General features: G+C 47.5%; 1 protein-coding gene across 3 annotated transcripts in view; it reads left to right on the top strand.

Moving 5' to 3' along the window:
* SIPA1L3 (signal induced proliferation associated 1 like 3) overlaps positions 1-17,142 on the top strand; it is a 35,594-nt gene that overhangs the window by 5,930 nt on the left and 12,522 nt on the right. For all 3 annotated transcript variants that reach the window (XM_058195637.1, XM_058195636.1, XM_058195635.1), the window contains 2 exons: positions 14,481-16,034; positions 16,404-16,534. In XM_058195637.1, the coding sequence (XP_058051620.1) occupies positions 14,675-16,034; positions 16,404-16,534 (1,491 nt within the window). In that variant the 5' untranslated portion in view covers positions 14,481-14,674. The remainder of the gene's footprint in view (positions 1-14,480; positions 16,035-16,403; positions 16,535-17,142) is intronic.

Below are 17,142 nucleotides of genomic sequence, written 5' to 3'. Positions count from 1 at the left end.
TCCTCTTCCTCCTCCTCCCCCTCTTATTCCTCCTCCTCTCCTCCTTCTCTTCCTCAGGATTACCTAGCCTAGACCTTTATTGTAGACAAAAGTGGGTCCAGTTCTAGATCTGATTGAACCAAGATCAGCTAAGACATCTGTTGACTTTTAAGGATGGGTGAGCACTCTTCAGCCTGCCCTCTTGCAGATTCCCCCGGGGTCTTTACCCACCGTTTGCCTGGCTGCAAAGGCTTTTGTGGGGAAGGTGGCAAGAAACCCTTTTCGGAGCTGAAGTCTACGGGAAATGTGTGGGTGTCGTAAGCTGCCACCGCCTTGGGATTGCCTTGCTCAGTCAGCTGGCGCTGGAGGACAGTTGCATTTGCTTCCAAGAGCTTCACAAGCTGTTTCCAGCTCAGACTTTGGGTTCTTGTGAATCCTACCTTCTGTTCAGGCAAAAATCTTTACAGCAGAATGTAACAAAATTCACAGGGTAATGAATTATGGATGCTAGTCTGGACTGCAAAACAGTAGCCGGGACCCGGGGTGAAATGCTTCCGGTTCGAACTGGATCACCCGATCTGGTAGCGATTGCGGCAGGTGGTTCAGAGAACTGGTAGCAAAAATCCTGCCCCCATCCCATACCCAGCTGAGCCGCGCGATCATCAGAGGTTGTTGTTTTTTTACTTTTAAAAGCATTTTTTTCTTTGGCTGAAAAAAGGCTTTTAATAGTAAAAAAAAAAAGCCTCTGATGATCGCGCAGCTCAGCTGGGATCATCGGAGCCTTTTAAAAGCATTTTTTTACAACCTCTTCAACCAAAGAGGTTGTAGAAAAAATGCTTTTAAAAGTTAAAAAAAAACCTTGGCCATGCCCACCCGGTCACATTACACACACACACACACCCGCCAAGCCACGCCCACAGAACCGATAGTAACAAATTTTACATTTCATCACTGGCCGGGACCTCTCATTTAAAACCCCAAACATAGACATTGATTCAATTTGTTTCAAACACTTTCTGTGCCAGATCACTTGAGGAGACGTTCCTTCTGCCCAGCACAGAGATCTTTGCAGATGGGATGTTATTCAGAACACTGAGTGGTTGGCATGGTCCGACTGGATTTTCCATAATGCAGGCAGTCCTTGGTTAGCAGCCATTCAAAGTTACAACCGTTCCTTGAAGTTGTAGCCGTTACAACATCCTTGCAGTCGTGTGATTTGATTTGGTAGCTGGGTGCCTGTGAGAATTGCAACATTTTGTGTGCACGTGATCGCCATTTGCAGTTTACAGCTTCTGACCAGCAAAATGGGGAAGCTGGCAGGTGCCACCAGTGGCCATCATGTGACTTCACGCTTAATGACTGCATGGGATTCACTTTACAATGGCAACAGGAACAGCTGTCGTAAGTCAATGTGTCTCAGGATGTTGTGAATGACCATCTTAGCCAAGAACAACATGTATCCCCCCCCACCTGCAAAGCCAGCTCTTTGACTTCCTGTTACTATCCCCACCCCCACCAATACCCCCCCACCCAGTAATCCTCTAACGTGTCTGAGACCTCTTTTGCTCACTGCTGCAGCCAACTAGATTAGGAAGGCCAGCTTAGCTAGAGAAGGCGGAGGGTCCCCTCTCCTCCAGTCAGCTGTCATCCATATGCTGATGGCCGCTGCCAGAGGTCACCTGGGGGAAGCTGGAGCTGTGTCTGAAGGCTGGTGGTGCCTAGATAGAGAGAAACGAATGCTAGCAGGACAGAATTGTGTTACTTCTGCTCTCGATCAACACTGGCTCAGGTGGTGGCTCTATGGGGCTGTGTAGGTATTTAAGCCATTTATATAGTCGCTCCTCTTACATCAAATACTGGGCATCACTGAATCAAGAACGAAAGTGAAAGCGTTGTTCCTCTCATGGAATTCTTTCAGGGAGGGGGCCTTGGGCTCTTGGTTTCTGCTTGACCACTCACAACATCTGCTTGGGCTTTGAAACCGAGAGAGCAGCTCCTGCTTCTGAGTTATCTACTCTTCTGAGCGCCAAAGGTGCTTCCTAGTCCATCAGTGAGATGCCTGCAAGGGAACCTGGGAGTGCCAAGAGCTCGACGGGGAGTTCTTCTCTTCCCCAGGGGGGCGGGGCGGCATCTGCAACTTTGTGGAGCTGAGTCGATCCCGAGTGCAGACTCTTCCGACTCCTCCTGTATGGCAGTTCTACATTATGTAATCCATGATTACCGGGGTAGCTAAGAATGGCTTCTCCAGCTGTAGGCATAAACAGCTTTTGGACAGGTGGGTGTGTCTGCAGTGGACTTTTTAACTTCTGGGTGTTTGGTCTAGGACTATATAGTTTAACAAACTTTAATGAACAGACAAGTCTGCTCAGGACCCCTGTCCTCTTCCAGGAATGCATAAAATGCAGGTCCCAGTGAGGTGCTCCTTGGCTCCCCCCCGTCCTCTTGTTGAAGGTGGCCAACAAGCTGCAAGGGGCCTCTTCCGGAGCAGCAGACATGAAGGCTCAATGCCCCCAGTTCCTGGAGGGGGGCTCTCAGTGGGCTGCTTGGAGGCTTCAGTGTGCAGTTGAACAGCTTTTGTCAGTGCAGCTTTAGGGGTTAGGTTGGTTAGTGGAACTGGCAGATGCCTCGCTGGATCTGCTCCCCACATTTTCTGCCTCATCCTATGGGGTTGGCTTCCTGAAATGCTACAGGTGTTTCCCTTTTCAGCTGGTCCACCCTGTCATCAGAACAATTGCTCTTTCCCAATAGTAAACCATTAAGGCCGCATCCTGATCCTGATCCTGATCAGTGCACCTTTGAGACCTGCCCACCTACAACCCCTTCCCCCTGGGCTCTTTGCTAGGGGTTCCCTGCTTCTTCTGGCCACCCCAGAAGTGCTGAGCTGCTTCCCCAGGGGCTGGGCTCCAAAGGCTTCAGCATCTCCAAGATCAGAGGGAGAAACAGTCTCTGGCTCACCCCAGGTAGTGGCCTCGCGGCTCAGCGCAGGTGAAGCGGCAGAAGGAAGAGCCTGTGCAGTGGCCAAAGGCAACCAGTGGGAAGAGCCAAGCATCAAGCAGGTTCTTTAGCCTGCAGTCCAGAGCTGCCTTGAAACCATCGGTAGGAGGAGCCTGTGATACAATTTCCAAAGCCACCCCTCCCTCTAAGATATTCTGATCAGTGACCTGGGTCTGCTCCGCAGGGCTACTGAGAGGCCTGCCCTCTCCTGGCCAAGGTGGTGCAAGGCGGCTGGAGACAGGCCTGATGGGGTAGTTGGCATTTGGGGGACTGGGAAAAGGGCAGGGCTCCCCACCCCTCTCCTGTCCGTGCCCTTGCCCTGTCCGTGCCCGTGCCCTTCCTCTCTTCCCTGCTTGCACTGTGCAGAGGAGGAGCAGGAGGAGGAATTGCTCCCCCCAACCAGTTGCATCTAGTTGCTTTGCTGCTGCAAATCTGCCCCTCAGATCTGGTCACCTGGTAACTATGGCTGTGCCCCAGAAAAGCGGGCAGAGGCAAGGCAGCCCCACCCCCCATGGGGCGGTTAGACACTGGCTAGAACAGGGCAGCCAGGCCAGGTAATTCTGCTGTTTCCCAGCAAGAACGAGCTGTGTCTTGTGGGGAGGAGGGAGGGTAAGCAGAAGTCAGAGGGAGCAGCCACAGCCGGTGGGAGGGAAGAGCTGCTCGGGTAGCTGTGAGGACAGCCTTGGGACCTTTGACCTGGCCGGTTGGGACAAAGAACCGAAAGCTGGAGACACAGCCAGGCCAGCGGGCTTCCTTTCTTGGACACAGGACTTTCCAAGGCTTCTGCTTGTCTGCTCCTCCAGAGTCCTTGGGAGTCAAACAGGCATAATGGGGGCTCTCGTTGCCCCCTGGGCAGCCGTTCCCTTGGATACCTGGGCGGCAGAGTCTGTTTAGCTGTGGAAGAGGCTTAATATTGGCACATTGGCATTCTGTTTGCTGCGGAAGGCCCAGGCGTTCATGGTTGGCACGGAGGGTCAAGAAAGGCTTAGCATCCTTTTCTTCCTTTGGTTTGCTCAGAAGACGGCCGGATGCCCAATGGGTCCTCTTTCCAGAAGGCAATGGCCTCACTCTGTCCAGATCAGCCTTGACGTGACGATCTGCATTTGGCTTCTTTGCAAGATATCCAGAGGCGCCAATTGCTAGAGAGTTTGGGGAGCTGCAGCTCCTCCTCTTTGTCTGCCAAGTTTAGTGGCTAATAGTGCCTATTGGTTAAAAATGCCTGTCAGACCTCCAAGGCTGGGTTGCCTGCTGGGCAAACTAAAGGGCCAGAGTCAGGCGCTGTGGGCCAAGGAGAAGCAGGCAGGCAGGCGGGGTGGGGGGCAGGGCGGGGTGGAGGTAGCAGAGGCAACCACACAGGGTGGTGGGCTGAGTGGGCCAGCAGCAAGTTCCAGGCTGGGGAGGAATCATTGGGAAGGAGCAGAAGGCACCAGGTCAGCCTGTCTGGGACTCGTAATGAGTGGGGTGCACTGCCAGGGAGCTGTCGAGCAGTTGAAGCTGCCCACACGCCTGCCTGCCTGTTTGCAGCTCTGATCCTTCCTGCCATTGAATGTCGCTGCTCTGGTGCCTCAGGCCCCAAATTCGGACTGGGGTGGGAGGAGGTAAACCCAACTTTTTTTTTTTTTTTAATTGAAAGAGTTTTAAAAAACAAAAACATTTTTCCCCCTTTTTTCCCCCCTCCCTCCCAAAAAACCCCCTTCCCCCCTCCCTCCCCCCCCCCGGCTTCCCGGGTCAATCACAAGGTATTGTTATACATAAACCAAACATAGAATAAAATTTTCCCTTCCAATCCAAGTAACCACATCCAAAGTTTTTCATCTCCCGACCCCCTCCCCATTACATAAAATAACTTTCTAATTATTCAAAGGCAATCTGATATTTCTTAATCTGATATCTATTTTGTAGATAATCAATCCATTTTTTCCATTCAATTAAATATCTTTCCTGCGTATTGTCTTTTAAAAAAGCTGAGATTTTAGCCATCTCAGCCAAATTAATAACTTTCAGTATCCATTCTTCTATTGTAGGTATCTCTTCTTTCTTCCAGTATTGTCCAATCAACAGTCTTGCTGCTGTTATTAAATTCAGAATCAATTTAGTCTCAATCCCTGTACAATCCGTTATAATTCCCAAAAGGAAAAATTGTGGCAGGAACTTTATCTTCTTCTTCAGTACATTTTGAATAATCCACCAAATTCTTATCCAAAAGACCTTAATTTTCTTGCAAGTCCACCAAATATGAAAATATGTAGCATCATCACAATCACACCTTCAACATTTCGCTTGGATATTAGGATACATACATGATAATTTTTGGGATCTAAGTGCCATCTATAAAACATCTTATAAAAATTTTCCTTAAATTCTGTGCTTGTGTAAACTTAACATTTCTAACCCAAATTTTCTCCCATGTTTCCAACATTATTGGTTCCTGAATATTCTGTGCCCATTTTATCATACAATCCTTTACCAAATCCTTTTCGAATCTATTTCAAGCAACACATTATACAATCTCTTTATATGCTCCTGGGTCTGATTTCTAATTTGCTTTATTAAATTTTCCTCCCTTTGCATTATACCAATTTTTGATCTTCTTTCCATCTAGCACTTATTTGCCCATATTGAAACCAAGTATAATTCCTCCCTTCTTCATTTTAATACCTGTAATGATTTTAATTGCACTCTACCTCCTTCAGCATACAAAAGTTCTTTATAAGTAATCATTTCCTGTTTCTGTTCTATATTTATATTCTCTATTGCATGTCTAGGGCTCGCCCATATAGGAATCTTGTAATCTAATTTATAGGAATATTTTTCCAGACCATAAAGAGCATTTCTCAACACATGATTCTTAAAAGCCCTATCCACTTTTTTTTCATAAAATAAATACGCATGCCATCCATATAACAAGTCATAACCTTCTATATTCAAAATTCTTTCCTCTGTTAAGTTAAACCAGTCACTTATTACTGAAAGGGCTACTGCTTCATAATATAGTTTAAAGTTAGGCATTCTTAAACCACCTCTTTCCCGTGAGTCCTGTATTATTTTCATTTTAACCTCGCCTTTTTACCCTGCCATATAAATTTATTAATCCCAATCTGCCAATCTTCCAAATTTTTATCCTTTTTAATTATTGGTATCATCTGGAACAGAAACAAAAATCTAGGTAACACATTCATTTTAATAGCCGCAATCCTTCCCAATAGGGATAACTGCAATTTCTTCCAGACACTCATATCATTCTGAACTTTTTGCCATAGCAAGTCATAATTATTCTTATAAAGTTTCTTGTTCGATGAGCTAATATAGACCCTAAATATTAACCTTTTTTACTACCTCAAATCCTGTCATTTCCTCTAGTTTTTGTTTCTGTTGTATAGACATATTTTTAATTATCACTTTTGTTTTATTCTGATTTATTTTAAATCCTGATACCTTTCCATATTTATCAATTACTTCCAACAAAAATCTACTTGAATTTATAGGATTTGTTAACGTAACCACTACATCATCTGCAAAAGCTCTAACTTTATACTCATATTGTCTAATCTTAATTCCCTCTATTTTCATTAATTCTCGTATTTTATCTAATAATGGTTCCAGAGTCAAAACAAACAATAATGGTGATAAGGGACATCCCTGTCTTGTTCCTTTCGCAATCTTAATAACTTCTGTCAAGCTACCATTTATTATAATCTGTGCTGTTTGCTCTCCATAAATCGCTTTGATTATTCTAATAAAACAATCTCCAAATTGCATTTTCTCTATTAATTTAAATAAAAAATCCCAATGCAATCGATCAAAGGCTTTCTCTGCATCCAAAAAAATAAGTGCTGCTGAAGTATTCTTCTTTTCCAAATATTCCAATATATTAATAATCTGTCTAACATTATTCCTCATCTGCCTCCCTTTTATAAAACCAGATTGATCAGTATGAATTCTTTGTTGTAAAACTAACATTAATCTATTTGCTATTATTTTTACAAAATCTTATAATCATTATTTAAAAGTGAAATCGGCCTGTAGTTACCAGGTTTAGAGCAATCTTGCTCCTCTTTGGTATCAGTGAAATAAAAGATGTTTTCCATGACGGGGTATTCCCACTCCTAATTGTATCTGATTAAATAATTCTTTAAGTGGGCCTAATATTTCATCCTGTGTTTTTATAATAAGTTGCTGTAAGACCATCTGTACCAGGGTTTTCCCATTTTAATTGTTTAATTGCCTCCACTATTTCTCCAGTAGCTATCGGCCGATTCAGCTCCTCCTCTGTTCTAATGTTAGAATATTAACCTTATAATCTTTCAAATAATCATAAATGTCCCTATTCAATATTTTGTCTTTTGCATATAGTGCAGTATAAAATTCTGAGAATGCCTTTTTAATTTTATCCTGTTGATATATCTCTTTACCTTTATATTCTATTTTTTGTATGACACGTGCTTTCTGTTTTTTCCTTAAATTATATGCCAACCATCTCCCAGGTTTATTTGCATTACAAAAGGTATTATGTTTAGCATATTGTATATTCGTTGCCACCTGGTCTGCCATTAACATATTAAATTGACTCTGTAATATTTTTATAGCCTCTTTAAGTTTGTGATCTTGTGGGTTTTGAATTAATAACTGTTGCTTCCTTTGAATTTCTTCTTCCAAGTACCTACGCTGCCTTTGTTTATTATTCCTTTGCCTATTATCCAAATAAATCAATATCCCTCTAATAAACGCTTTGCTCGCCTCCCACACAGTTCCTATAGGTGTCCCTTTGTACATATTAAAATCAAAAAATTCTTTCAACTGTTTCTTACAATAATTTACATTATCCTCATATCTAAACAGATTTTCATTCAACCTCCATGTTCTACCACCTTTTTTCCCTTGTAATAATTCCATCCATACTGGGCTATGGTCAGTTAAACACCTCGGAAATATCTTCATTTTCTTCACCCTAGAAAGCAAGTCATTAGAAATTAAAATAAAATCAATACGTGAAAAAGATTGATGCCTATCAGAAAAAAAAGTAAAATCTCTCTCATCTGGATTCCGTAACCTCCATATATCTCTAAACTCAAAGTCTTCCATCATTTCAAAAAGGATTTTGGTAGTTTTGCATGTATAGGTATCTTCTTGGAGGAGGTTCTCTTATCCTTCTTGTATCAATTACTCCATTCCAGTCTCCTAATAAAATAAACGAACTATAATCCCAGAGGGTCAACCTCTCATGTAACATTTTGTAAAACTTTTCTTGTTGCTGATTAGGTGCATAAATACCTATCAGCAAAGTCTTTTTTGCATCTATCACCAGTTCAATAGCAATAAATCTTCCTTGAATATCTGCCTCAATTAACTTAGCTGGTATATCCTTCCTGATATATACAACAATTCCATGCTTCTTTTCCAAAGCTGATGCAACAAAATGGTTACCCAATTTTGAATTAATTAAATATTTTTGGTCTGATAATTTTATATGTGTCTCTTGCAAACAAATCACATCATTTTAAATTGTTTCAAGTAGTGAAATATTTTCCTTCTTTTCTGAGCTGAATTCAAGCCATTAACATTCCATGACAAAATTCTATTTGCCATTACTGGCCTCCTGAAGCTTTGAAGCAGACAACGGAAGCTCCTCCTCCGGTATCTTCCGTCTAGCTCCTCCCACAGCTTCCATACTGGGATCCTGACTTTTACTTTGAGACTGTTGCTCTTCTTTACGCTTAAGAGCTCCTCTTGTCACCCTTTGCTCTTGTGGTTCCTCTAATACTGGCAGCAATGAAGGCTCTTGGATCACCACGCCTTCTTGGATCTCTTGAAGTTTTCTATCACTTCTATTTCGACTTTCAAAACTGTAGAAAGAAAATCCTTTGCCTTTAAAACAGTGTCAATTCTATATCTCCTTCCTTGATAGAATACTGTCAGTCCAACTGGCACCTCCCATCTGAATTGAATCTGATGTTTTTTAAGTTCTTGTGTAAAAAAAGCAAATTCCTTCCTATCTCTTAACATCTTTGAAGGAATCTCTTTCAACACCTTCAACTCCTGTTCTCCAATTTTTAAAGTTGTCTGATATGAAACTTGCAGAATCTGATTTCTCATAGTCCTTTTCACAAAATAAACCACAATGTCCCGAGGAAGCTTTCTCTGTCTTGCAATCCAGGAATTAACTCTATATATTTTATCAATTTGGTAAGCTACCTCTTGGGGTTCCACTTCAATAAATTCAGCCAATGCTTCTGATATAATTTTTCTTAAGTCTTCTCCTCGCTCTTCTTGCATACCACAGATTCTAAGAGCTCCTTCCATAAGTTTATATTGTAATATCACAACCTGATCTTCATTTTGATCCACTTTTTTCTGAACACCTTTCATTTTGTCTTCTAAATGCTTATTTGACTGAGAGATCTGTTGCATTTCCTCTTCCAATCCCTCAATTTTTTTACTCAGTCCTTGAACTGCCATGAGAATATCTTCTCTTATTTTTGCATTAAAATTCTCCATCATCTCTTTTTGCCTATCTTCAGAAAGTTTTAATTGTACTTTCAATATATCCTCAAGACTTGGTTCAGATCCCCTTCTTCCAGAAGGCTTTAAAGGTTTAGCTGCCATTCTGTCTTCAAAAGAATCAGGAATTTAAACTTAATAACTTTCCTTCCCTCCTTTCAGTATAAAAAAACTCCGTTTGTAACAATCCACAAATAACGCTACTTTATCGTACTAAAAAATTTTACTTTCACTTTCAGACGCCATTTTAAAAGTCAATTAATCAAAGACAAAGAAAGGTTTCAGGTTTCAAAAAGGGAGTCGGTACTTGCCGTGCTGATTCTACATCAAAGATCGAACGCTTGTGAAATTCCCGTCTGCTTAGAAAATCAATCAATTGAATAAGTCCTTTTGAGCAGAAATGACCCCCCTACTCCTTTTTCCTGAAAAAAAAACAGGAGCGTGTTTGAAGTTGGAGGTAGTGGAATTCGGTGGGACCATAAATCCAGGAAAATTCGCTCTTAAGAGCAAACCCCCTGTCAGACCTGCCACTTTTCCACAACTCTGATAACCCTCTTTCGCCCGGAGGGTATGCTAAGATCAGTGAACAGTGATTTTTTTTCTGTTTCACTGACTTTTACAATCTTCTAACACGGAGTGCTCTGTTAGAGCACCCGGCAGGAGCGGTGACGTCACTGGAGCCTCGAGGTAAACCCAACTTAGAACTGGGTTCAGCATGGCTCCCTCTCTCCAATGCAGGCCAGCTTTGGCTTCCTTCCATGCATGGACTCAGGCCAGCCTTGGTGCCGCATCTTCTCTTGCTGCTCTCTGCTCCTTCTGAGAACCACCCCAGATGCCATCCTGAACGACTGGCAAAAGGAGCCAATGCTTTCTGGGTTCTAGTGAGTCGACCGGGCTCTCCCCACTGCCCCACTCCAGGATGGGGCATCCTGCCATGGCCCCAGCCTGGTTCTGCCACCACGGGAGCAACTCTAGTTTTGGGAGGTGGTTGGATCTAAAGGGGGCTGCAGCTGCCTGCTGACCACCACGGACTCTGCCTAGGTGGCCTTGTCAGACAAGAAGCTCTGGAGATGGGCCTGCAGCAGTGGGGATCCTCCTAGGCTGATCCAGTGGTAGCTTAATGGCCAGAGATGCCTCTGTGGGGAACGGCTGGTGCCTCGGGGTTTGCTTCCTGGATTCTGTCCTTCAGTCTCTGGATGTTCCTTTGGCTCCTTTCTGGCTTCCGGGGGCCTGCTTAGTGGAGAAACTGAGGTACAGCCTGCGGTTTCCTCCATTTGCTGAGCACCCCATGACCACAGGCATGTGGGTCTCCAGGGTTTGCTGTATTCCAGCACTGGAGGAAACAGGAAGCACAGCGTGAGTGTGTCATTGTGCACTCTGTCTAGAAACAGGAGCCTGGAAAGGAGGCTGTAGCTCCCTAAGGAATGGGCTTTGGAATCCTAGGTTCCACCAGGATGTGGAAGTAAGTTGGCTGAGTTGGACTTCTTCAGCTGGCCAAGAGTTTTAGGCACAGATCTTATTTCCTTGTGTTTAAATAAAATTCAGGCACGTGCAACTGATATTTCTTGTCCTGGTTCTGTGGCGATAGAAAATAGTTCTTCACCATTGTCCTTTGAGCAACCTTCCTTCAGAGGAAAGTGCTGTGACATGAGCCAGACTGTGGGCTCTGTACAGATTGTGCATGACTGCACCCGAATAGAAGTCTGCTTCGGCCTTTGGGGAAAATGTGTGGGAAACTTTCTTCCATGCAGAGGTTTTGCTGGCTTCTCTTTCCAGAGGGAGTCTTAGAAAACTTGAATCGTTGGTCATTTTTGCACGCAGCTGAAAATCGTTAGCAAGGCTTTTGCATGCATATATGTCTGGTTGGGTGGAGGCCATTTGGGAAGACTCTGGAGGTGGGCAGAGTGTTTGGACAGTGGGGGGCAGTTGGCTCTGAGGGCTGGCACGGAGGTTCCCAATCCAAGGCTGGACAAATTGAGAGCCGCTTGGACAGCCCCCAGTGCTGTCCAGGAGGCAGACCGGGTGTGCTGTCCTGCAGCTGCTGTGGGGTGTGGAGGGTGCATGGCCAAAGCAAAGTTCTCCTGGAGAACACTTCTCCTTGACCCAATCTCTGCAGGGCTCCTGGGGGGAATAGAGGCTTCAGCTGCAGGATTCAGTGACGGTCTCCGTGTGTCCCCGGTGCCTCCTTAGCAGGGGTGAAATGCTCCCGGTTTGGACCGGCTCACCCGATCCGGTAGCGATGGTGGCTGCTGGTTCGGAGAACCAGTGGCAAAAATCCCTGGCCCCACCCCCCTGCCTCTGCTGAGCCGCACCATCAGCAGAGGGTTTTTTTTTTTACTTTTAAAAGCAGTTTTCCTTCAGCCGAAAACATGCCTTTAAAAGTAAAAAAAAGCCTTTGAGAACCCCGCCCCTCAGCTGAGATCGGCAGAGCCTTTAAACTTTAAAAAAATTTTTTTTTAAAAGGCTCCTCTGGTGATCTCACCTGAGTTCCTCATCAACAGAACCTTAAAAAACAAGTTTTCTACAAGTAGAAAACTTCCTTTTAAGAGATTCTAAGGCACTTAGATTACTGATCTAACGCATGGCTTTCCCAGCCCGAAAGGAGCAGTTTTACTTTCAGCACCAGACAGAATCAGTTGCTAGCTAATCTATTTCCTCAGTGAGCAACTGATGCTGGCTGGCTTTGCTGGCTGAGGAACTCTGGGAATTGAAGTCCACAAACCTTAAAGTTACTAAGGTTGGAGACCCCTGATCTAAAAAATATAAATAAAATAAAATAATAAAATAAAATATTTGTGCAGCTTTCTGAGATTTGGTGTGCTTCTGTAGTGTTTCACTCTAACTACACAAACACACAAAATCTCACAAAGCTGTATGTGGCATTTTGTGTGTGTGTGTCAGTTGTGTTGTGTTGTGTAGGTGTAAAGTGTGAAAGTTGGTTTTTTAGCTTTTTGTGGCTGTGTGAGGTTCCTGCTTGTTGCAAGCGCCATTTTGGGTGAAGTGCAGCTGCTTTTATATTGTGTGTGTCAGTTGTGTTCTGTTATGTTGTGTGTGTGTAAAGTGTGAAAGATGGTTTTTGGTACCACTTATTGTTTTATATACTTTGTTTATTATTATTATTATTATTTATTGTTATTGGCCACGCCCACCCAATCATCTGACCACCAAGCCACGCCCACCAATTAAGCCATGCCCACAGAACCAGTAGGGAAAAATTTTAGATTTTATCCCTGCTCCTTAGGTCTGGGCACCTGAGCCTGTGTTGCTGGCTTGCCTGGTCAGGCAGCAGTGCTTGGGATCCTGCGACTCTGGCAGGAGGCTCCCAAGGGCTCCCTTACTTCAGCTCAAGGCGTGGACCAGGCTGCAAGGCATTCCTGGCTCCTATCCATCCCACTGGTTGGGGAAGGCCAGCTGGGGCTCCTGGCTGCTATTGTCGGAGCCCAGACAGGCCAGGGCTCTGCACAGGAGTGGTGAGTTCTACCAATTCGCCCCGAATAGGGCGAACCGGTAGCAGCGGTGGTGGCAGCAGGCTCCACCCACCTACCCACCCAGACGGGTTTTGAAATCCACCCCTGCTGCACAGCCTTTGATGAGGGGGGAAAAGCATCCAGCTCTGCTTGGCATGAGCAGTGGCAGTTGTTTCTGGACATCTCTGGACTCAGCACCAGAGCTGTGTGTGTGTGTGCGTGCATTGCCCCTCCCCGGCCTGCAGCGCTTCCAAAAGCCAAAAGCCAGAGCTCTCCCTAAAGAGTTTCTGCTCAGTCTGAAATGTTTGTCTAGCACTGGACAAGGGTCAACAGTCAAGGGTGCACAATGTTTCCACCTGCGGGCTCCTGAGCGTGGGGCATGACAGAGAGGGTCAGGCGGGGGGGTGCGAGTGAGATGTGGCTGTGGCCCAGTGGGAGGCTGGCCTTCCACTGCAGTGTTTCAAGCACGGCCTCTAGAGCACGAATGGCCGGGAGAGGCTTATTTGAGGGGACACAGAATGCTGAGGCGGCTGCCAACCTTTCTTGAGGCTGGGGCAGCTGGACGTTTCCCCATAGGCTTTAGGGATGTTGTGAGACGAACATTTGGGCACAGGACTCCTCTGCTCTGCGAGCTTCTGCAGCATGATGTCCTCCAGGGGGGTGGGATGGGGGCAAGAGGGCAGGCTCATCAGGAATACAATTTTTTTCCCTTGGCAGTGCCTGGCAAAAAAGGCACTGCCCTTTGGAGGCCCCTTCAAGCCAGCAGCAGGTGCTGGGATGCTTCTTGTACTGCAGGTCTGAAGCTCAAGAGAAGGATGCTGATACTTCCATTTTGTTTTTCGGAGGGAGGGGTCCATTTTCTCATCTGTAGTTCAGGAATGCCCTCTCCTCCCTCTGCCTCTTCCATCACTTGAGACGTGGATGCAGCAGCGCCAGAGTGCTCAGTGCTGGGTCCCCACTGCAGGCGGCCTGAGAAATGGCTGCAAACCCAGACCCCCTTGCCACCCTGGGAGAGCCCTTGCCCCCTTTCCCTTCTGCCTTAAGGGGGATGTCTGGGGCCCCACTGTCCGGTGGGACACCGGGTTGTGGGTCGTTCCAGAGTTGCAGTTAAAATAGGCAACTATACAAATCTTTTAAATAAAGGAATGAATAGGCAAGGAGGGCTGACAAACACTCACACAAAAAACACACAATGCTTTGCTCCACGCAGGCATAGGTGAGCAGCCACCCAGCCGGTCCTCAGCCTGTCTCAGGACTTTCACAGGCTATCCTCTGGCCTCCAGATTTAGGGGGAATTTGGGCACCACAATCTGCAGGCAAACTCAGCGCCCCACCGCCCTCGTTTGATTAGCAGGGCGAGGGCTGCCCCGGACAAAACGAATTGAGGGAGTTTGGACTTCCTTATTGCCCAGCATAGAGGATATTTGGCTTCTGCAGAAGAGCAGATTCCCAGCTCTGTTCCCCAGTAGCAAAGTGGGCCTGCCCGCCCCCATGTTCTGCCCCAGAGCGCCAAGGCTAATGCCGTTTCTCCCTCTCTTTCAGAATGATTCATATTGCTGGAGTAATGGAAGCCCAGCTGCTCTCATCATTCCCCAGTGCTGGCCTTGAGGAGAGGCTGGGGGAAATGCTGCCCTGAGCCCCCTCAGCTTCTTCCAGGCACCCCCAATGCCGGCTGTGGTGTCCCATGTCCCAATGGAGATGAAGAGCGTCTTCCTGCAGGGAGCCCAACCCAGACTATGACCGCATATCGGCCTGTGCACGAGAGCTGTGATGTGGGGGGCCCGGATCCTACAGGGGGCGATTACTCCTCTCCAGGATCCTGGTCCCAGAATGGCTGTGCCCCACATGCGGATGATGCCTCTCCTCTGCGACCGGCCACCACAACCCCTGCTGTGCCAAAAATGGGGGTGCGGGCCCGGATTGCCGACTGGCCCCCCAAAAGAGAAGGGTTGAAGGATCCAGCTGCCCCCAGTACTGCCAAGGCCCCAGAGACCCCGGGCCCCATGTTGTGGGAACTTAAGAATGGGCAGTCGCCTAGGGAGGCTGCCTTCCCATCGGGGCTGAGACCTTCCCGGCGCCTGGCTCGGAGGAGGTCCAAGGACACTGAGTTCCAGGATGGGTGGCCGCATTCTCCTGGCAGGGTGTTCCTGGCGCTGAGGAACAGGAGCAACAGTGAAGTCACCCTGAGCGAGTGCGACCTGGAAGCCACGATGGAGCCCCGGGGAGCCCGGCTGGCTGGTGGCCTGCCCCTCTTCCGTGAGTATGGCAGCACATCCTCCATCGATGCACAAGGCCTCTCTGAGCAGAGCTTCTACGAGATGCTGAAGGAGTTCCGGAGCGGGAAGGCAGTGACTGGGCAGCGGCAGTGGCTGGTGGATCCCTTCCACACTGCCAGGAGTGCCAAGGCAGAGGCCCGGGCAGAATCAGGATTGCCTCTTCACCCCAAGGAGAAGCCCCGCAAGAAGGGGCTCCGGGCAGAGGGGGGTGGGGGGGACTCCATCTTCCGGAAGTTGCGGAGTGGCCGGGTGGAGGGAGACTGCAGCAGGGCCCTGGGGGAGGCGGAGGAGATGGGCCGGGGCTGGCTGTGCCCGAAGGGCCTGGCCCACTATGACGTCCAGAGCCTGCTCTTTGACCTGAATGAGGTGGTGGCCAGGCGGGTCTGTGTGGCTCAGCGGAGAAACACCACCACAGGGGCTTCGGCTGCCTCTGCAGGCTCAGCTGCTGTCGGCTGCGGCCTGGCCGGCCTGGATGCGCCCAGCACTTTCTTCAATCCTGAGGACCTGAACTCCAAGGAGAATTTGGAGCATGATCCAGGGGATAACAGCAGCAACAGTCTGCTGCTCAGCTGCCCTCACTTCCGCAACGAGATTGGGGGCGAGGTGGAGCGCAACATCAGTTTTTCACCTCCCTCCATGAGTAGCTGTGGGCAGGGAGCTTTTGCGGAGACAACCCCTGCCCCTTACTGCACAAATGCCAGCATCTCTGTGCTGGAGACGCCACAGGAGCTGCAGCACAGTCTCAGCCGGTTGAAGCACTACAGCATCGAGCACATGGACCTGGGCGCCCGGTACTACCGGGACTACTTCTCTGGCAAAGGTTGGCACTTTGGGGCTTTGCCATTTGGGGTGCTAGAGGGTGATTGGCCCCTGAGGAGGTGGGCAGTTGAGGATGAGGCTTGATCCCAGGATATACCTACATGAATGGAGACAGCAACCCCAAATTCCTCCTTTCTGTTCCCCTGGTGCACCTCTTCCCCCCCTCCAGTTCCCCTCAGCCCCCCGTTGCCCCTCATATCCTTTTTGCCTTTTTGGCTTAGTTGGGCAGGCAAGTTTCAGCCTTGCTGGAGGAGCTTTGGAGTGGGTGGGCATCTCTGCTGATTGGTAAATAATGGCTGGAACTATGTCGCAGTTGAGGGTATGATGCGCAGGATGAATAGCTAAGTCTTTTTCCTGTCTGCCCCATCAGAACATTTTAACTACTTTGGGGTGGATGAGAAGCTGGGCCCCGTGGCAGTCAGCATCAGGCGCGAGAAGCTGGAGGACCATCGGGATTATGGGCCTCAGTACCAGTACAGGATTATCTTTCGCACCAGTGAGGTAAGTTGCTCAGAGCCACTGAAGGTCCTGCAGCTCAGCAGTGGTGGGTGAGGCAGAAGCTGCAGGATTTGGAGCATGGTGGGTTTTAAAAAGATCTCTGCGAGTCAGTGGGCTTTAACCCCCATTAATTCCCAAACTGGCTGGGAGATAACCCCCTCCTAGTGCGGAGAAGCTCAAGGGGCAGGAGAATCATCCAGCCGGCCCAAGACACGTCTTTGGTCTTCTTGGCTGCTGTCCTACCAGGACATTAGGATGACAGTTGGTCACTGTGGATGCAGCTTAGAGACTGCCTTAATCCTTCCCGTGGGAGGGTCTCCTGCCTGAGAGTTAGAATCCCACAATGGAAAGGGGTTCCTGTATCCAGGGCGTCAAGTCCCGCTTCCATACAGAAGCCATCCCAGCTTGACCATCTCTAGGAAAGGGGGGACCAGCAATTGTGTGGACTCTGGCAGACAGCTCATAATCTTCATCCTTTTTCTGCAACATTCAGTTGGGATCTCTGGCATAGCTCTATCCTCATGCTCTCTTTTGGAACGATGGTGGCTCTCTTTCTGTCCCCTTCTTGGATTTCTTGCAAGGCTGAGGTCCACCTTCTTTGTAGCAGGCAG

This window comes from Ahaetulla prasina, chromosome 10, assembly GCF_028640845.1.
Source record: "Ahaetulla prasina isolate Xishuangbanna chromosome 10, ASM2864084v1, whole genome shotgun sequence".
NCBI classification, from domain to species: Eukaryota; Metazoa; Chordata; class Lepidosauria; order Squamata; family Colubridae; genus Ahaetulla; species Ahaetulla prasina.
Note: the sequence above shows the minus strand (reverse complement) of the source record. Positions and strands in the feature narration are given on the sequence as shown.